Below are 17974 nucleotides of genomic sequence, written 5' to 3' on the forward strand. Positions count from 1 at the left end.
GCGATTGCTCTTTGCCCCTGGGATCTCCCTCTGCCGCGCTCAGATCCTTCTTGCAACTTGAGCCTCCCTCTGTCGAGATCACCACGGCCTTCCTTTAACACATTTCATGCATTGCTCAGTTCATCAGAAAGCTGGGTTTTCCTTCTCCTAGTTTTGTTTCAGCAATCCTCTGTCGGGTTCACATTTGCCAATTATCACAGTTCACAAGCGTAATGGAAAGCTGAGTTCCCTTCCTCTAGCTTTCTTCTGTTCACGGGTCAGAGACTTTTGATTTTTCAAAGGTTTTAACGTGACCTTTGTAGGACCACTCTGATGCCTTATGCCATCCTTTCCTAGGGCCTTCTGGTTCTTGTAGTATCAAAAACAGGTCCCGTCAGAGCCTTTTGAATGATCGCCCATATAATGCTAGACCCCTCTGCACTTGGACCTCAACTGGGCTTTCTTTGCAGTTCAAACATACACACAAGTTCTTCTGGTAAATTCCTTGCGTTCAAAAATATGTTGCTACTTGCAAACTTGGGCTCAAAACAGTTCGGTTTTCTATCAGTTTCCTCCAACTCACCGGCTGTGCTGAACCCTTTGGATTCTTTGTTCTCTGGAGTCAAGGATAGTACCACGGTAGCCAGCTTGCCTCTCCGCCTGCGCTATCAATGCGGTGGCCCCTGTGTACCATTGACATCTGCTGCGCCGCACACCAGCTGTAACTCCTGGTCTTGTGATTCCCCGTTCAGAGGCTTCGTGGGTCTAAGTTGCAAAGGGCAAAGGCAATCCCCCTTCGTCGTCCTTCTTGGTCTCACCACTTTTCTCCTCCCATTTGTACTGCCGGTATGGTGTAGCTGTCTACTCGTGTGTTGGGCCTTGCTCGAAGTGTGCTTTCGTTCTCTGCCTTACTGCCTTATATCCCTGTGGGGAAGGTAAAGCACCATCAGGTGTGCATGGTTATTGTTAATTGCCTAACTCTGCCTGACCCGAGTGTTGGGACATGTCAGGTAAACGGCTATGGTGTTAATCCATTGTCTGTTACCGTGTAAGAAAGTGTTTGTGTGGGAAAAGAGGGGGGTAGAGCTTCGAATTATCCTACAGGGTAGAATGGGGAAAAGGTGTTACAGGGAAGGGGATACTGCGTCTCAACCCTCGGTGTCCCACTTCCCCTCACTGAAGACACCTTGTCCAGGTGATCCTCCCCAACTGGTCCACCCACAGGAACTAGATCCAATGGCGATGGCCGTGACGACAGATCTCCAGGGACCATTGGGTGAGAAACCTTCGGGTTTCTCAGTCTACAAACGTATGTGCTCAACCTTTTGGGTCCCCAGGGTGGGTGAAAAACTATAATGTTTTTGGAGGGTGAGAGCCCATTACCGCTATGTCCCTCTTCCTCGTTGCAGTACTACTCATTGAGGTGTCCTACCTCCCACAGGAACCCCTTTTCACTTTCTTTTCATTTTTCCCTTAGCCTCGTCTCCCGCTCCAGGAATAAGAGCACGCCTCCCCACGCCACAAGGCTATTGTTCCTGCCTTCAGCAGGGGCTCCTGTTCTTCTTTGTCCCCCTCTGTGGCTGGGCAGGGGGTCTTCCTCCACGGCGATGTCTGCTCCAGGGGGTCTCTGCTGGACTTGGGTCCCTGTTGAGCCCGGACCAGCACCCAGCACCTCCCTCTTTAGCCGGCATAGCATAGGGTGGCGGTTGATGGAGCCCTCCCTGGCCGGGCGCGGGTGAAGCTCTACTTCGACAGCGGAGCAACTCAGGGATGGGAAGCTGATGTCCTGGGGTGGTCACGTCCTGGGCCATGTTCTGGCAGGCTGGATTAGGCATTCTCTCCAGGGCCCACCGAGCAGGTCCGCAGTGCGATGACATGACCCGGGGTGGCCGCGCCCCTGGGTGGAGTTGAGTGCCCTGTGCTTGCGCTATGGCAATTGCTCAGTGGGTGGTGCAGCGGTCTGCCGGTCACACGGCTCTGTGTCCCTGCTGCCTCTCTGGTTGGTGTCTAGGGTGTTGTTGTTTGCCGGACATTGACGCCTGCTGTGTGGTTTGTCAGGTTCGCCTCCTACACGCTGAAGGCGCTCTGCATGGTCTCCTGAAGAGCTGGCTGGGCTAGTTCTCCTGGCTGTCGATTTTTCCCTAAGACTTTGCCTCCATTGACCCCTGTGGTGTTCTGCTGCCTGTGCCCAAGGGCTGTATTGTGTGCTGCTCTCATCACTCCCTGCTCAGAATTCCCTGTGTCATGCGTCTACAGACATCAGTCCTGGTATAGTAGCTGCGCTTTATAACCATGTTTGTGATGTGTGACATTCCATGTCTGTGCATGGGTCTGCGGGCTTCATGGCACTCGGGCTCGGTTCCCCCCACCTGGGGTGCATGCTGGCTGCGGTGTTTTTTGTTCGGGTTGTTCCAGTTCCCCCTCTTCCCTTCCTTCCTTACCAGCGTTGTGGCATTGGGGGTTGATGGGCGCCGGGTTGTTCCTGCATTGGCTATGGCTGGGTCGGCTTGCAGGGCCCTCTGGTGCTGGGTGTGTTGACCATGGGACTGCCTTCTAATGGGTGGAGGTCTGTGTGGCCTCAGTCTCCTTCTCCCTCCTCCTCTCACCATCGTGTTGTTGGTTAGGGAGGGGGGTTGCATTGGATCTGGGGCTCATCTCTGGCTGGGCTTCTGGGGGCCCCTGCTGTTGGGCTGTTCTTCCCTTGCCCGTTTCAGCCATTGTGCCCTGCTCAATATACGTTGGGATGCCCACGGATCTGGATGCCCCTGCACATGTGTACTGGTGCTGTTGCACGCCCTGGTTGTGACCTTGTTCCGGCGGGTCTTCTGTGTTAGGCTGGGAGTGGGGTCTCCCCTTCTTCTTCTTCTGTGGGATCCGCTTGCCTCTGGCTGTGGTGGCTTGCCTTCACTTCCCCATGTTGCCTGTCTATGGGCATGTGTTGGGGGGGGATCCTGCTGTTATCCTTGTTAGGGTGGCTCTTCCGGGGGGGATGCCAGTGGCTGGACTATGGGAGTCTCCAAGCCTCCCTTCCTCCCACCCTCTGGCTCCTGCAAGCTCCTGTGACACAACTAGCTTTCCGGAAAGCCATAAAAACTTTGGTTGTTTGTATAACGTTGCCATTCTGTGGCATAACCTTCACTGTATAAGTATGATACTGTAACCTGTAACCTGTGTAACCATCTACGTCTTACACTGTTAGGCTTTATGCTCACTGTAACCCTGAGTAACTGTTCCTGTAACTAAGACATTTCCTTTGCAACAGCGCCTCGATGCCTATGGGCTGTTAGTGCGCTTTACAAATTCAAAAATAAATAAATGGGCCTCCTCTTCTCCCTAATTGTGGGCTGTACTCTTGGGACTCAAGGGCCCCTGTGCAGTTCCTGGGTTTTCAGTGCTGCAGGTGCTTACAGTGGTTGGAATGCTCTTGAGCCTGGTGGGGTGATCCTCTGTGTTGGTGGTGGGAGGTGGTTGTTGCTCTGTCGTTGTTCTTGGGTGTACACCGCAGTTCTCTCCTTCTCTGTGTCTGGTGCGGCTGTGTCTGTGTGCCCTGGGTTTGCAGGGCTTGTTCTCCTGCCACTCCGGGTTGGCAAGCGGCCGCCAGCCTACCTCAGGGGTCTTGCTGGTCCCCTCGCAGTTCGACTACTATTGGTCCATCTCTTAGGGTGGTGGTTCTTGGGCTGCTGGGTGTGTGGAGCCATTGCAGAGGTTTTCTTCTACCATGCTCTGGCCCATCCATCTGGCACGTCTGCCCTTGTGCTCCTGGTCTCAATCTGTGGCTTGGGGTCTCTTGGTGTAGGGATGGTGTGGTTCTCTCTCTGTTCATCACCACCTCGCCTGTGGTGACCCTGTACCTGTCTGGTTAGGGGTCATCTGGCTCTCTTTTGTCCCTGTGGCTTGGATTTTGGTGGTGCCTGGGACATGTCCCTGGTGAGCTGGGGCTGCCGGTTCGGCTTCCGACCCTGCCACTCCCTTCGGGTGCGGTCTGGACTCCACTAGTCCTTCCAATTGGGGTTGGACTGTCTTCTGTGGGCCTCGTGCTCTGGTTGCTGTGGGTGTGTAGTGGTGAGGCCGGTCGTGTCTGATCCTCTCCTGTAGAGGAAGGTGGGGGGTCCAGGTTCCTCGTTTGGGCCACTAGCGACTGGATCCTCCGGGCCCCTTCGGTTGGGTCTCTTGTTCCCCGTATGAAGCGCATGCTATTTTCTACAGTTTTGGCCTTCCTCCTCCTCTGATCTGGGTTCCGCCTTCGGCGGTCTTACGGCCAAGCGTTCTTGGGGCCAGGTTCTGGTCTGCAGTGGGTTGGGTCCTGCTCCCTTTCACCTGCAGTGTGGGTCTGCCTGCTTCTGTTCCGTGTCGTGCCTCCTGTCAGTGTTTGCCAGCTGGTGCGGTGCTCCTCATGTACCCTTGTCTGGCCTCCTCTGCTGCATCTATTGCTCTGGGTCTGCGGTTCTGGAGAGGGGGTTTCAGTGTCCTTTACGGCCCCCTCCCAGTTATGTCTGTCCATTCGGGTGCCCTTGGTGGCTGCTCTGTCTGGCTGTTCTCCTTTAGGGATTCCCCTTGGCGGTCCAATGCGCTTGGTTGTTGCCCTGCTGCTGGCCTGCTGGTTCATGGTGGTCGGTCCTGTTGCAGTTGGTCTTCTCTTTTATGGTGACTTGTGTTTCTGGGCTGCGGTGCTCCTACTCCCGACATCAGGAGACCCTGCCTTGCTTTTGGGGGCCTGGACGGTTGCTCAATTTTGTCTTGTTGGCTTGTATGTGCCAGGATCGGGTCGACTCTGTGGCAGACCTTCTCCATGGGTGTTTCCCTCGGTGCTCTGGGTGCTGCAGGGGTGGCCTTCTTGGTCCTGCTGGGTTCTGGATTCTCTTGTGCTGGGCCTGTTGCCTCTCCATCGCCTGCGGGTGTTCTCTGTGCTTCTCCGTGCCTTCCTGGTGTTGCCGCCTTGGGCCGTCTGCTGTGTGTGCTCGGTGCTCTCTCTTGCAGTGCTTCTTCTTGTGGTTCCTTCTTCTTTTGTGGCGGGGCTCCACTGGTCTTCTTTTGGGCGCCGGAGGGAGAGGCTGTCCTGTGGTCTGTGACATGGCACTGGACTTGTTGCTCCTTGGTCCGGTTGTGCTTTTGGGGGCTCCTCCATTGGTGGGACCTCATTTGTGCTCAGGCTCTGTCGCTGGCTGTGTGGGGCCTTCTCCCTGTCCTGTTTTTCTCTGGCTGTTCCCTTCTTCAGGCTGGGGTAACAGTCAGGTCTGCGAAGGGCTTGGCTTCCGGCTGATCGGTGGCTCGTAGTGTTACCCCACAGATCAGTTGTGTGTCTGGATCTTGGGCTGCCCCGCCACCTTTGTTTGCTAGGATGGCCTTCGCCTCCTTTGCAGGGGGGTTTGCTGGAGAACAATAACAATACTAGTACTAGACACTGCAAACCAAACCACAATGAATACTTAACATTTCACGAAACCTCATGTTCAGAACACCCCTTTATTGACATCCACCCGGGTCCCCTTACTTAACAGTTCTCATCATTAGGACAATCAGCCAGGTGACCCAACACGTAATCGCTGAGGTGAGCAGGTTTCCCTTGCCCAGCCCTCTGGGGGTACCTCCTGCTCACCTCCGGCACGGGTGATCTGTCCACGGGCATGCCCCGGGCCAGGGACTCAGGCAGACAGGGTGTTTCCCCTTCGTCCTCAGGGATCTCTCCTGGGTCTGGATCAGGAGGTGGATCAGTTCTCGGATCCCGCAGTTTCTTGAAGAAACTCACATTGCAAGTTACCGCAGACCGTCCGATACAGTCACCATGGATCCCCGGACTGCGACGACCTCCAGCGGTTCCGGCTCATACAGTAGGGAGAGCTTTCCATGGGGATGCCTATTTCGAATGAGGACCTCATCGCCTGGCTCCAGCCGCTGCGGGCGAAGCCCTCTCCGAACGTTCTCTTACTCGATCCTCAGCCGCCTGTCCATCTCGACCTGTTGGTCATTGATCACCCCAGGTTCTTTCTCTCCTACCTCCGGTAGCAAACCCCGAGGACACCGCTTGAAAAATGCCCCAGCCAGGGCCACTCCAGTGGATGCATGTGGCGTGGTGCGGTACACCCTCAGAAACTGGTACAGGGCTCTCTGGAGTGACTGCCCCTACCCCTGAGCAATTCTAAAGGTCTTATTTAGAGTCCTCATGAGCCGTTCTGCTTCGCCATTGGCCTGGGGCCAGAGGGGCATGATCTTCCTGTGCACCACCCCATAGCTCTCTATCAGCTCCGAGAAGTGTTCGCTCTGGAAGGGCGCCCTGTTGTTTGAGCACAGCGTGCGTGGGAAACCATGGGCCGCAAACACCTTTTCCACGGCCACCACGACATGCTCAAATGCCACAGAGTCCACAAACTCCACCTCGGGGTACCTAGAGTACTCGTCGACCAGAACTAGGAAGTGGGTGCCCATGGTGGTGGACCCAAAGTCCGCATGAACAATTTCCCAAGGGCGCATCCCCCTAGGCATTGTCTCTATGGCAGGTTCACGCTGCAGGGGAGATGCCGCCTGGCACCAAACACAGGCCGCCACAAAGTCATCCACCTTGCGTTCCAGCTCAGGGAACCACACCTTCAGCCGTAGGCGTGCCTTGGTCTTGGCGGCGCCCTGATGACCACAGTGTGCCAGGGCGATCACCTCGTCCACCTTCGATTGGGGCACCACAATCCGATCTCTGCGGAGCAGAAGGCCAGATGTTGAGAACGATAACTCCTCCCGGACTTTCCATAATTGCTCAAGTCCGGTCCTGGCCTCCTGAGTGCGCCCCGCCAGAGCCTCCAGCACCGACTTCCAGGAGCCCTGTTGCATCGAGTGTCTTAGGATTTGGAAGTACTCATCTTGCGCTACAGCTGCCTCCAGCTCCTGGAGAGGCATGGCATTTGGCGTGGCTGCCTCCACCACCACCCGGACGTGCTCTTCTGCTTCTTCTGCACAGGCGTCCTGGTCTCCACCTGCGGACGCTCCAGGGTGTCTGGAGAGATAGTCTGCAGCGTTGTTCGCCACTGGCCGGTATACCAAGGTGACTCCATATTCCAAAAGGGCGAGGATCCGCCTCTCAATGCGTGCCGGTGGCTTGGATGATGACCCTGCTAGGATGGGAAGCAGCGGCTTGTGGTCTGTCACCACCGTCACCGGGCGTCCAAGGACGTAGAGCCGGAAGTGCCGGCATCCCCACAGTACTGCCAGCGCCTCGCATTCGATCTGCGAGTACCGCTACTCCGCATCGGACAGGGCCTTGCTGGCATATGCCACCGGGCGGATGCCCCCACCACTGTCAATCTGTGTTAGCACAGCGCCCAGGTCGAATGGGCTGGCGTCGACGATGATCTCTGATGGTAACGCAGGATCGAAGAACGACATGGTGTCTTCAGCTGCCAGGGCACCCTTTATGTCATCAAAAGCCGCCTGTTCTAGCGGGCCCCAGTTCCAGATGACATCCTTCCTGGTCAGTGCCCTGAGCGGTTCCGATCTGGAGGCCAGATTTTTAATGAATCGTCCACAGTATGTAACCATGCCCAGGAAACTTCACACCTCAGACACGGACTCCGGAGACTGCGCCTTCTTTATGTCCTGCACCTTCCGGGGATCAGGAGACACCCACCCTCCTTGAATACAAAACCAAAGAATTCTATCGATGGTCGGAGAAATTCACACTTCTCTTTGTGGAGGGTGAGTCCCAAGGATTGTAGTCTTCCGAACGTCTTTGCCAACCGCCTCAGATGGTCTACCTCCATTCTTGCAAACACCAGGATGTCGTCGCTTATGTTCAAAACACCCTGTAGATCAGCCAGGGCGCCCCGAATAATGTTCTGGAACACCTCTGCCATCGAGGACACACCAAAACTCAGTCTCTTATAGCGGTATAGCCCTCGGTGTGTCGTGAAGGTGGTAATGTACCTCGACTCGGGGTGGAGGACAACCTGGTGATAGCCTGCTCGGAGGTCCAGTTTCGAAAAGAAACGAGCGCCCTGTACCTCCGCAATGATGTCATCGATCTTCGGGGTGAGGTGTCTCTCTCTCTTAATGGCCTTGTTCGGGAGCCTCATGTCGACTCAGATTCTAACAGCATCGGGTTGTTTAGGCTTCCGTGCCACCACTATCGGGGACACCCAGGGCGTCGGGCCCTCAACCTTTTCTATAATGTCAAGATTGACCAAATTGTCCAGCTCCTTGTCGACAAGTTCACGGAGGTAGAACGGTACCCTTCGATGTTTCAGGGCAATGGGCTGCACCGACTCATCAATGTGTAACCTCACTGGGTCACCGGCCATATGCCCGATCACCTTGAACAGTGCGGCATACTTCTCGAGCAAGTCATTGATGTCCTCTAAATAGACAGAGGATGCGAAGCTGACGATGCCGAGGGCCTCTGCTGCAGCACAACTTAACAACGTATTGGTGCTCACCGGTGTCACGTAGAATCGTGCTGTGATTTGGGAGCCCTCATGTTCTACTTTTACCACAAACACACCGTCCAGAGGGATGGGGTCAACACCACCGAAGGCAAAGATGAGGGACTTGGGAGCAGCCAGCTTGGGGGGCTGGTCCATGGCATCATAGTGTCCACAGGCCATTACATTCACCGACGCCCCAGTGTCCACGGGGACCGGGACTGGAGATTGGTTCACCTCGACCACGCACCTTGGCTGTCTCCTGTTCTTACTTTTCAGGATCCCCAAACTCGAGACAAAGAAGATGTTCTCTTCCTCCTCTTCTTCCGCTTCCTCCACCTGGGCATCCTCCTCAGTCTGATCCACCTGAGCGACATTGGATGGTCGACCCTGGCGATTGAGACTGGACCGCCCCGGGCCCCTCGGTTCCAGCACCGGCATTGCTGCTTTGCATACCCTCGAGAAATGATCCGGTAGCCCACACCGTCCACAGGTCTTTCCAGCCGCAGGGCATTCAGCTGGGTGGGGCAGGTCATACCCACATTTTTGGCAGATTTCTCCTGCCCTCCCGGCTCGATCTCGGGGACTGCTGCCAGGTCTTCGGTTGCCCCTGCCACCTCGCTACATCCCACATACCTCTTTGGTCTTTGGTCTTGATGGGGCGCGACCCGGCCTCCATTCTAGCTGCCCTCGCCTCCGACACCTCATGGCACCTCCCCAGTTCAAGGATGCGCTGAAACGTGATTCCAGGCGCCCTTAACACCTGGCGCCTTAATTTGCCTGATGAACAAGCCTGGATAAGCATCGTCCTGATCATGTCCTCAGCATCACCCCAAGCACAGGCCAGCGAGAGACGCCTTAGGCGCCCATAGAAAGTGTCCAGAGTCTCATCGTCTTTCTGTTTGGCAGAGAGCATAACAAAACGTTCATAATCCGCATTGGCGAGAGGCAGAAAATAGGCCTGCAGAGCGGCCTTCGCCTGATCATAGGATCCATCCCCTGGCGGAAGCAATTCAAAAGTCTCTTGGACAGATGGACCTGCCGAGTACAGTATAGTTGCCAGCCGGGTGTCCTCATCCACCACCTGGGCAGACGGAAAGTACATGTCCAGGCGGTCCATCCACCTCCTCCATCTGGGCCCCAAACTGGAAGGCGGGCCCGATACATCAAACTCCGGGGTGGGCTGCAGAGCCGCCTATGCACGTACCTGAGCCATAACGGGGGGAATCTGCTGAACAACAGGTGCTGCCACAGGCTGTGCTGGAAGTAGAGGACCCTGAAGACCTGCCTGACCACCTGGAGGCTTCTGTGCTGGCTGCACTGGAGGCAGCAAACCTTTAAGTGCTGCTGACGCACGTGGAGGCTGCTGCACCGTCGCTCCGTCCTGGTCCTCAGTATCACTCATCAGTTTGAGCGCACAGGCACCCCCAGCGTGGAAGACAGGGGCCGCAACTCAAACACCAAGTCCAAATACCTCCAGCCTGCACCATTGGAAAAACAGCTGCTGCACCACACTTCTGTGATGATGAAGAGGATGAAGATCAGTGGGGCCACCAGTTTGATGGTGAATATGAAGAGAAGCCTCAGCTTCCAGCTGTTCCATAAATTAGGACAAGAAAGAAATGTGGTTCCATGCAGGCCCAGCCATTGTAGCCCTCGTTCTTGCTTGCACTCGATGTAGGAGACCCAGGAAAATGCACAATCACCAACTGGGCATAATCACATGCAGGTATCACTGGTTGACTACTGTAATGCCCTCTATCTAGGTACTAATCTCCGCAACTTAAATAAGCTACAAATTGTCCAAAACAATGCGATCAGAGCGGCCCTTAACATTCCTAGGCGCCAGCATATATCTGACACCAGGCGCAACCTGCACTGGCTCTCTATCCCACAGCGCATCTCCTTGAAGTCCTTGGCTCTCACACACAAATGCCTCCACAACCAAGCCCCTCGCTACCTGGCAAACAGATTCTCTTTCCACAATTCCACCAGACCTCGCAGAGCGGCCCAAGCCAACTGCCTTGTCATCCCGCGCTTTAATCTCCTAAGATCTGGTGGAACCAGCTTCCCCATCCTGGCAGCCAAACTTTGGAACTCACTCCCCAATGACCTTAGAGCAGAACCTTCCTTCCTGAAATTCAAATACCTTACCAAAGCATGGCTATCCGCCCAAGACTGCTAACATCAGCTTACTGCCCTACTTGCACTTTGACCTACTCGGCATCCCTTATTAACTATCCTGTAAATCACTGCCTTATCGATATTCATTTGAATGTATATGTTGTAAATTTTGTAAATCTTCCTGTAATAATCTTGTAATACTCTGTCACATTGCCTTGTCATGCTTTCATCTTGTTGTAACTAAGTTAAGCGCCCGGATGCCCCTGGGCCTGGTGCGCTATAGAAATAAATAAAATACTAAATACTAAATACTGCCTGCTGACAGTATTGCCAAAAATTAGGCCTGGATGCACTTCTCAACTCAAACCGGAGCTCGGAGAAGTTTCACGGCCTGATTCCCAAAATGGCCGCCAGCCGCGTGGGTAACGCATGGCCTGCGGGCCGGAGCGAAGTCTCAAGACGACCTCGCTGCAACAATAAATAAATTGCTGGTCAAGTCACCGCCGGGCCCAGGCATTGTTTCCCCCACTCGTCGCTACTGTTGGGGATTTGTCAGAACCCCCAGCGCCTTCCGTAAGTCCCAGATCCCGAAGGACTCACTCAGAGACATCCTCTCGGATCGGGCTTCCCGGTCGCTCTGACGCGGCCGGGAACGCTCCGTTTATTTATGTTGCACGCAGCGGCGTGCAACGTCACGCCACCGCGTGCGCGCCCGGTCATCAGGCAGCGCCACAGTTATCTTGAGTTTGCGCTTCTGGTCTCTGCTTGTTGATACAGCTGCCTTGTGCCGTGGGCCTCTGTGGTTTGCTGTTGGTCAGTTTGCCTTGCTCTGTCTGAGCAGTGGGGTTTTGTTTTGGGCCCATTCTCTATGGAGTTGGCAGGCCTCAATGATTAGTACTGGGACAAGGAAGAGGGACGTGGAGGTAATTCTTGGATTACTTACCAGTAATCTTCATTACTCCTAGTCCTACTTTTCCTTGTCCCAATACGGCTTTCCCGCCTCACCCTCCCTCGTTATTGAATGGGCCTTTCAGGCAGTTCGTAGTAACTTTTATGGCTTGGGGAGGTGGGCTATTATGCCTGGAGCGGGAGGCAGGGCTAGAATTGGTGGTGAGTGAACTGTTTCTGTGGCAGGTGACAATCTCATGTCACCAGCCACAGAGAAGGAGAAGGATTAGCTCCCCTGACTTGAATTAGCACTGTCCCTGTAATGAAGCCAGACAGAGTCAGGCACATAGCTTTAATAATGTACACCTGTAACTTATTAAGTCTTCTTGTGAAAATCAAAAAGGTGGCGGCCACAGACACAATTTGAGTGAGACTAGGTATGAGAAGGAACAGCTCTTCCGAGGCTGATGCGAACCAGGCTGTGGGAGTTAGAAGGCCAACGGGCTGATCAGCAATTGCAAGGATCGAGAGAAAGCTAGGCGAGATTCCCAAGCTTTTGGGAAGCTGTGAATGTCGAAAGGCAGAGCCGAGCAAGCGGACGAAAGAAACCTTCAAGGTGGCAGGAATTGGCACGCACCCCTCACGAGTGAACGGCAGAGTTGGCGAGGAACAGAGGAGGCATTGGCAATGGCCTTGAGCTTCGAAGAAAAGATGAAAGACATTCATTTAACACAACCAGTGAGTTATCGAGCACAACAAAAGTCTGTTTGATGTTAAAGGGAAAGTGACTGTGATTTGAAATTTGAAGGTTGTGCATGTGTCGGAGGTGTGTGCCATTGGTCGTGGCCAAGGAGCAACAGAGGCACAATGGCCCACTGGACCGCAGAGGGACAGAAACAACAGGTCTCCGAGTCGTGTCTGAAGTGTGGGTATGACCTACTGCACCCCGTTCAGTGTCCAGCAAAAGGAAAAGCCTGCAGAAGATGCAGGAATGTACACCATTATGCACGCATGTGCAGGGCTCCGCTACCAGTAGTAGTCCAGAGAGGCCCCATCCGGGTTGGGTTCTTCAGACAGCAGCGCCCACCTAATGTGGCCCTCATGGATCAGGTGGAGGAAGGAGCCACTCAGGACCTGGAAGAAGAGGAAGATGACAAGAACATGTTCTTTATCTCCAGTGTGAGCATTTTGAGAGCTAAGGCCAGGAGGCAGTCAAAATGTATGGTACAGGTGGATGGGTCTCCGGTGCCGGTGGACACGGGCGCCTCAGTTAACGTCATGGCCAGGGTGCATTACGAAGCCATGAGAGAGCCCCCAACGCTGCAACATCCAAAGGCATGCATTTTCACTTTCAGGGGAGATCAACCCATCCCGTTGGTGGGGGCGTTTGTGTCAAAGGTGGAGCATGGCAGCAGTTCGATTAAGGCACGGTTCTTTGTGACAGATGTGAGTACCAACACTCTCCTGAGTTGTGCTGCGGCGTAAGCACTGGGAATCGTCTTTTTCACATATAGTGTGTATGTGGAGGATGTGCAGGCAGTTCTCAAAAGAATTGCTGAGTAATTTGTGGGGATCGGCCAGATGGTCGATAAGCCAGTGAGGCTGCACATTGACAAGTTCATCCAACCAGTTGCCCTGAAGCACCAAAGAGTGCCTTTTCACTTACGAGAGCTAGTGGACAAGGAACTGGAGAATTTTATGAACTTGGACGTAATCGAAAAGGTGGAAGGCCCAACGCCCTGGGTGTCACCCATCGTGATTGCTCGTAAACCCAAGCAGCCTGACTCTGTCAGAATCTGCGTAGACTTGCGACTGCCCAATAAGGGGATCAAGAGGGAGACACACCTTAGCCCTATGATTGATGACATCATCACAGAGCTGCAGGGAGTGAGGTTCTTCTCCAAGCTGGACTTGAGGGCTGGATACCACCAGGTCGTCTTACACCTTGAGTCCAGATACATCGCGACATTCACGACACACCGAGTTCTATACCTATAAAAAACGCCTCCGCTTTGTGTGTCGTCAGCTGCTGAAGTGTTCCAGAACTTGATAAGAGGGGTTCTGGCTGACCTAGAAGGTGTTTTGAACATCAGTGACGACATCCTATTGTTTGCCAAGTCGGAGGTAGAGCACATGGCACGACTGGTGAGAACCCTGGAACACATACAAGCACTGGGCTTAACACTGTATTGGGAGAGGTGTGAGTTCCTGAGTACAAGCATTAAGTTCTTTGGCTTTGTGTTCAAAGAAGGGGGGGTGTCCCCTGACCTCTGCAAGGTCAAGAACATAATGGAGGCAAGGCCCCCATAGAATGTGACAGAAGTAAGCAGTTTTCTGGGCATGGCGACGTACTGTGGGCGGTTTATAAGGAAACTGGCCACGCTAAGCCTCACGAGGAAGGATACCACCTGGCAGTGCGGCCCTCTTGAGCAAGTAGTGTTTGAGGAAGTAAAAAGAGCTCACACGGCTGACGATACGATGGTGTTCTTTGACCCATCTCTTCAATCCGAGGTGGTAGTAGACACCAGTCCGTTTGGTCTGGGAGGGGTTCTATTGCAGATGGACAACAAAGGAGTATGGCATGTCATTGGTGTACTGGTCAGGGGTGAACAATGCGGCTGACTATTTGTCATGCCACCCCCAGGACAAGGATGAAATGGAGGACGCGACCAGCATCGAGGAGGCCGGTGAGCATGTACAACTCATCATGGAGACGGCCACCCCGAATTCAATGCCCATCCAGGAACTGGAGAGGGCATCAGAAAGGGATGAGTGCTTCCGGATCCTTAGTGATGCACTGCCAAGAGGGAAATGGAAGTCAGTCCTGGAGGTCCTGGGTAAGATAACTCAGGAGGTGCGAGTGACTCTGGAGCAGCCATGTAGATGAGCTGATGTTCACGGACTCAGGGCTACTGCTGCGCGGGGACAGGATGGTCGTGCACGCCAACAAGATACATCAGGTGATTGATCTGGCGCATAAAGGCCACCAAGGAATGGGCAAAACCAAAGCCCGACTATGGGGAAAGTATGGTTCTCGGACTTGGAAAGGGGGGTAGAGGAGTTTGTAGCTGGCTGTGTTTGGTGCCAGGTGGCATCCCAGTGCAGAGGGACAGGTGATCAAGTCCATGCCTCGAGGGACACGGCCGTGGGATGCGGTGCACAGGGACTTCAGGGCAACAGGGAGAGATGTCCACTTCCTGGTGGTGGTGGACCAGTGGTCGAGGTACCGGGAGGTCTAATTCTAGGACTGTGTGTCATTCGACAATGTGGCAGTGCCTCTGGAAAAGATCTTTCCAACCTATGGTCTGCCCCAGACCCTGTGTTCGGACAATGGACCACCCTTCCAAGGGGAAAGCTTCGGCCAAATCTTGAAGGAGTATGGAGTAGACCATAGGAAGATCACAGCGGTTTGGCCACGGGCCAACGGCAAAGCAGAATGGTTATTGAGGAGCCTCAACAAGGTGTTTAGGATCCCCCATGGGCAGGGACAGTGTCTTTGAAGGGCCCTATACCAGTTCCTAGGGGAATATCGAGCAACTCCCCATTGCTTGACCTGAGTAGCCCCAACGGAAGCAAGGTTTAAGAGATGCTCGAGGGCCTCTTGGCGGACGCAGGTGACCAAGAGCTGGCTGTGATTGATGACACCCAAGTGGAGGAGGAGAGGAGGTACAGAAACAAGGGCGAGAATATGAGAAGGGGGCTTTGACAGCACCAGTTAGCCCTGGGAGACGAAGTGATAGTAAGAAATAGGCACCCCCAAGGGAAGCTGCCATTGACATACGAACCAATCCCTGTGGATGTGATTGCAATGAAGGGGTCTATGGTCACAGCCTCGGATGGAAACGCCACTGTTACCAGGAATGCCATTTTCTTCAAGAGGCAGGGAGATGGTGCACGGCTGGGAGCATCCCTGGGCAGAGATTGTGCCGAAGAACCTGATGAAGGTGGTGGGACTGACTACTCTCCGATTCCTCTGGACCGAGGGGATGCAGGTGAGGAGAGGCAGAGCTGGGGAGGGGGCAGATGGTATCCCCAGGAAGCTGGGAGGGTGAGACCTGCCCGCCTGAATGACTATGGGCCTCATTATGAGTGTTTTGCGGTCCGGAAACAAGGGTGCTGGTAAGCTTACCGGCACCCTTGTTTCCAGACCACCACACCCTGAGTCTGCCTGCCTGCACCGTTAGTGACCGTGCCGCTGCTTCCATGAACCCATTCTCATGGAGTTCTATGGGATTCCATGGGAATGGGGACTAACATTTTCTGGCACCTAGCTTCCCTGTCCTCCGGGACTTGCAATGTCCCGGTGGCACTGGGAAACTAGGTGCCAGAAACAAAGTCGGCGACAACCCGCCAGTCGTACCGGCTGGTCACCGCCAACCACGTAATGAGGCTCAATTTACTGGTCCCCTGAGTCAAGCAGCCGTGAGTTGCAGGAGACTGTTTCCGGCCATGCCAACATAGCTCCCAGCCTTTTTTGTCACGAAGGCGGGTGAAAACATCCGATTTTCTTTTTGGCGGGTGAGAGGCCCATAGAAGTGAATGGGCGTATGAGGAGCTTGGCGGGTGATTCATCAGCTTTCAAGGCGGGTGACACCCGCCAAAAGCGGGTGAGTTGAGAGCTATGTGCCAACCATCCGGAAAGGCAGGAGACTCCATAGCTCTCAACCATTTGTCTTGCAAAGGCGGGTGAAATCACCCGATATTGTTTTTGGCGGGTGAGACGCCCATTGAAATGAATGGGCGTGCAGGAGGCTTGGCGGGTGAGGCAGCCCTTTGCAAGGCGGGTGTCACCCGCCAAAAGCGGGTGAGTTGAGAGCTATGGGAGACTCCTGATTTTGAACTGAAAAATATTGCAAAATGTTGTTATTTTTCACGTTCTCCAGCCGAAAATAATTCCAGCCCCAATGAATGCCTATGGGGAAATAAATTTCTCCCGAATTCACTCGTGAAATCTCCCCCCTAGGTGCTTCAGAAAGTTGGCATGCATGTGTTTCACCTGTTAGGGTGTGGTTTGCAACGTGTGTGTGTGGATGGTGGTTTTTTGACGTTGTTATGAAAAAGGAGAACGGTGGTGTCCCTTTAACAGACACACGCCGCTGAGCAGGGGGCCCCTTTCCACATTTGGTATTGTTTAATTTTGTTTTGTGCGAACAAATGCTTGCCCTTACATCTCCAATAAAACATGTAGATCGTGTTGGCCACTGTGCATTAAGTTGCGTCAGATTTATAACTGCGTTATGTCTATGACGTGAATAGTCTTTGGATTCTGACATGCGGATACGGCCATCCGTTTTCTGTGTTTAAAGAAAGGAATTGTTGTGCGTCCTTGGTTACAGTCCCCCGCAGGCCAAGTTTTCCGGTGTGGTTAGAGCCAAGGTCTATGTCGGCTGATTTTGGCGGCGTCGGCAGGTGGCGCTGCTTTTTATCTGTTTGTTGTGCTGCTCTATGGTTTAAGCTTCTGGCGATGCCCTTCTTGTTTAGCTGCTCTCGGCGAGTTGTTGTTTTACCGGGGCTGCTGCAGTCTGTGGGCCTCTTCTGACTACTGCTGATCTTTCGTGTCTCGGGAGCCCCTGCCCGGCCGCCATGTTCCGAAAAGTCCGCAGAGTAAATCTGCGCAAGAGAAATGACTCCGAGGAGGAGGAGAGGGAACGGGAAGGGGTAGACGAACCACCACCACCACCACCACCACCAGCGGAGACCCCTATCCACTACCAGACCTATCCCATGGTCCCGGATCCGGCGATCAGCGCCTGGATGGTGCTCTCCGGCTCGGAGCCTGGATATACCTCCTTTGGGCCCCCAGCCGGTGCCGGCCTGCACTCTCCCCAGATTGGGAACAACGGGCTGGCGCAGGTGCCGCCACGGCCAAAGGTGCGCAAGAAACCCCGCGAGGAGAGCGTGCCCAAGAGAGCCCTGCTCAGCTTCAAGGACGAGGTGGAAGGTGAGTCTGGGGGCTTGCACTGTGGATGAGGGTGCTTCTAATTCAGCTGTGTTGTCTGTACAGATGTGGAGCCTAAAGGGCCCATGCATGCGGCATGCCTGACTCTTCTGCTTCTCAATGGGTGTGTGGGGCATCCGGGGAGTAAGACTAAAGTGGGTGATCTGTGGTCTTGTGATTTACAAATTCCAGGTGGGTTAGTACCATACCTGCCTACATTTGAAAACCAAAAACCCTGAGAATTATGCCCAGCCCATAGCCACAAGACTCCGCCCAATTACACAAGGCTCCGCCCGCATGTCAAAAAGGTAAACTACTATATTGAATGTGTTCGGGTATGAGTACAAAACTGCATCAAATGAACTTGCCCGTAACAAACGCATTTACCGTGTGTACAGTGCCCTTTTGCATTTGGAAGTATTACACTAATCCAGATAAAGGCATGTTTGCTAACATGTGCAGGCAGGTCTTCTCAGTTGGAGGGGAGTTCCAACATGTTGAAATGCGCCCCCACACACCATTCCATTCGGAGACAGGCTTCCAGCCTCTTTAAGTTGATTCTGGGAGTATACCCCTGGTTTCTCGTTATAAAGACTACGAGTCCCAGAACGCAGTTCAGTCATTTCACACTGGAATGCATTTT

At 54.0% G+C, this 17974-nt stretch overlaps 1 protein-coding gene across 3 annotated transcripts in view; it reads left to right on the forward strand.

Annotated features, from left to right (window-relative positions):
- Positions 1-16875: 16875 nt before the first annotated feature.
- Positions 16876-17974, forward strand: part of PAXBP1 (PAX3 and PAX7 binding protein 1) — a 503587-nt gene continuing 502488 nt past the window's right edge. For 2 of the 3 annotated variants that reach the window (XM_069636333.1, XM_069636334.1), the window contains exon 1: positions 16878-17334. In XM_069636333.1, the coding sequence (XP_069492434.1) occupies positions 16977-17334 (358 nt within the window). In that variant the 5' untranslated portion in view covers positions 16878-16976. Of the gene's footprint in view, positions 17335-17974 lie in introns of all 3 variants that reach the window. The other variant, XR_011283466.1, reaches the window with a different exon arrangement.

Source organism: Ambystoma mexicanum, chromosome 7p (genome assembly GCF_040938575.1).
Source record: "Ambystoma mexicanum isolate Mex_15411 chromosome 7p, UKY_AmexF1_1, whole genome shotgun sequence".
NCBI classification, from domain to species: Eukaryota; Metazoa; Chordata; class Amphibia; order Caudata; family Ambystomatidae; genus Ambystoma; species Ambystoma mexicanum.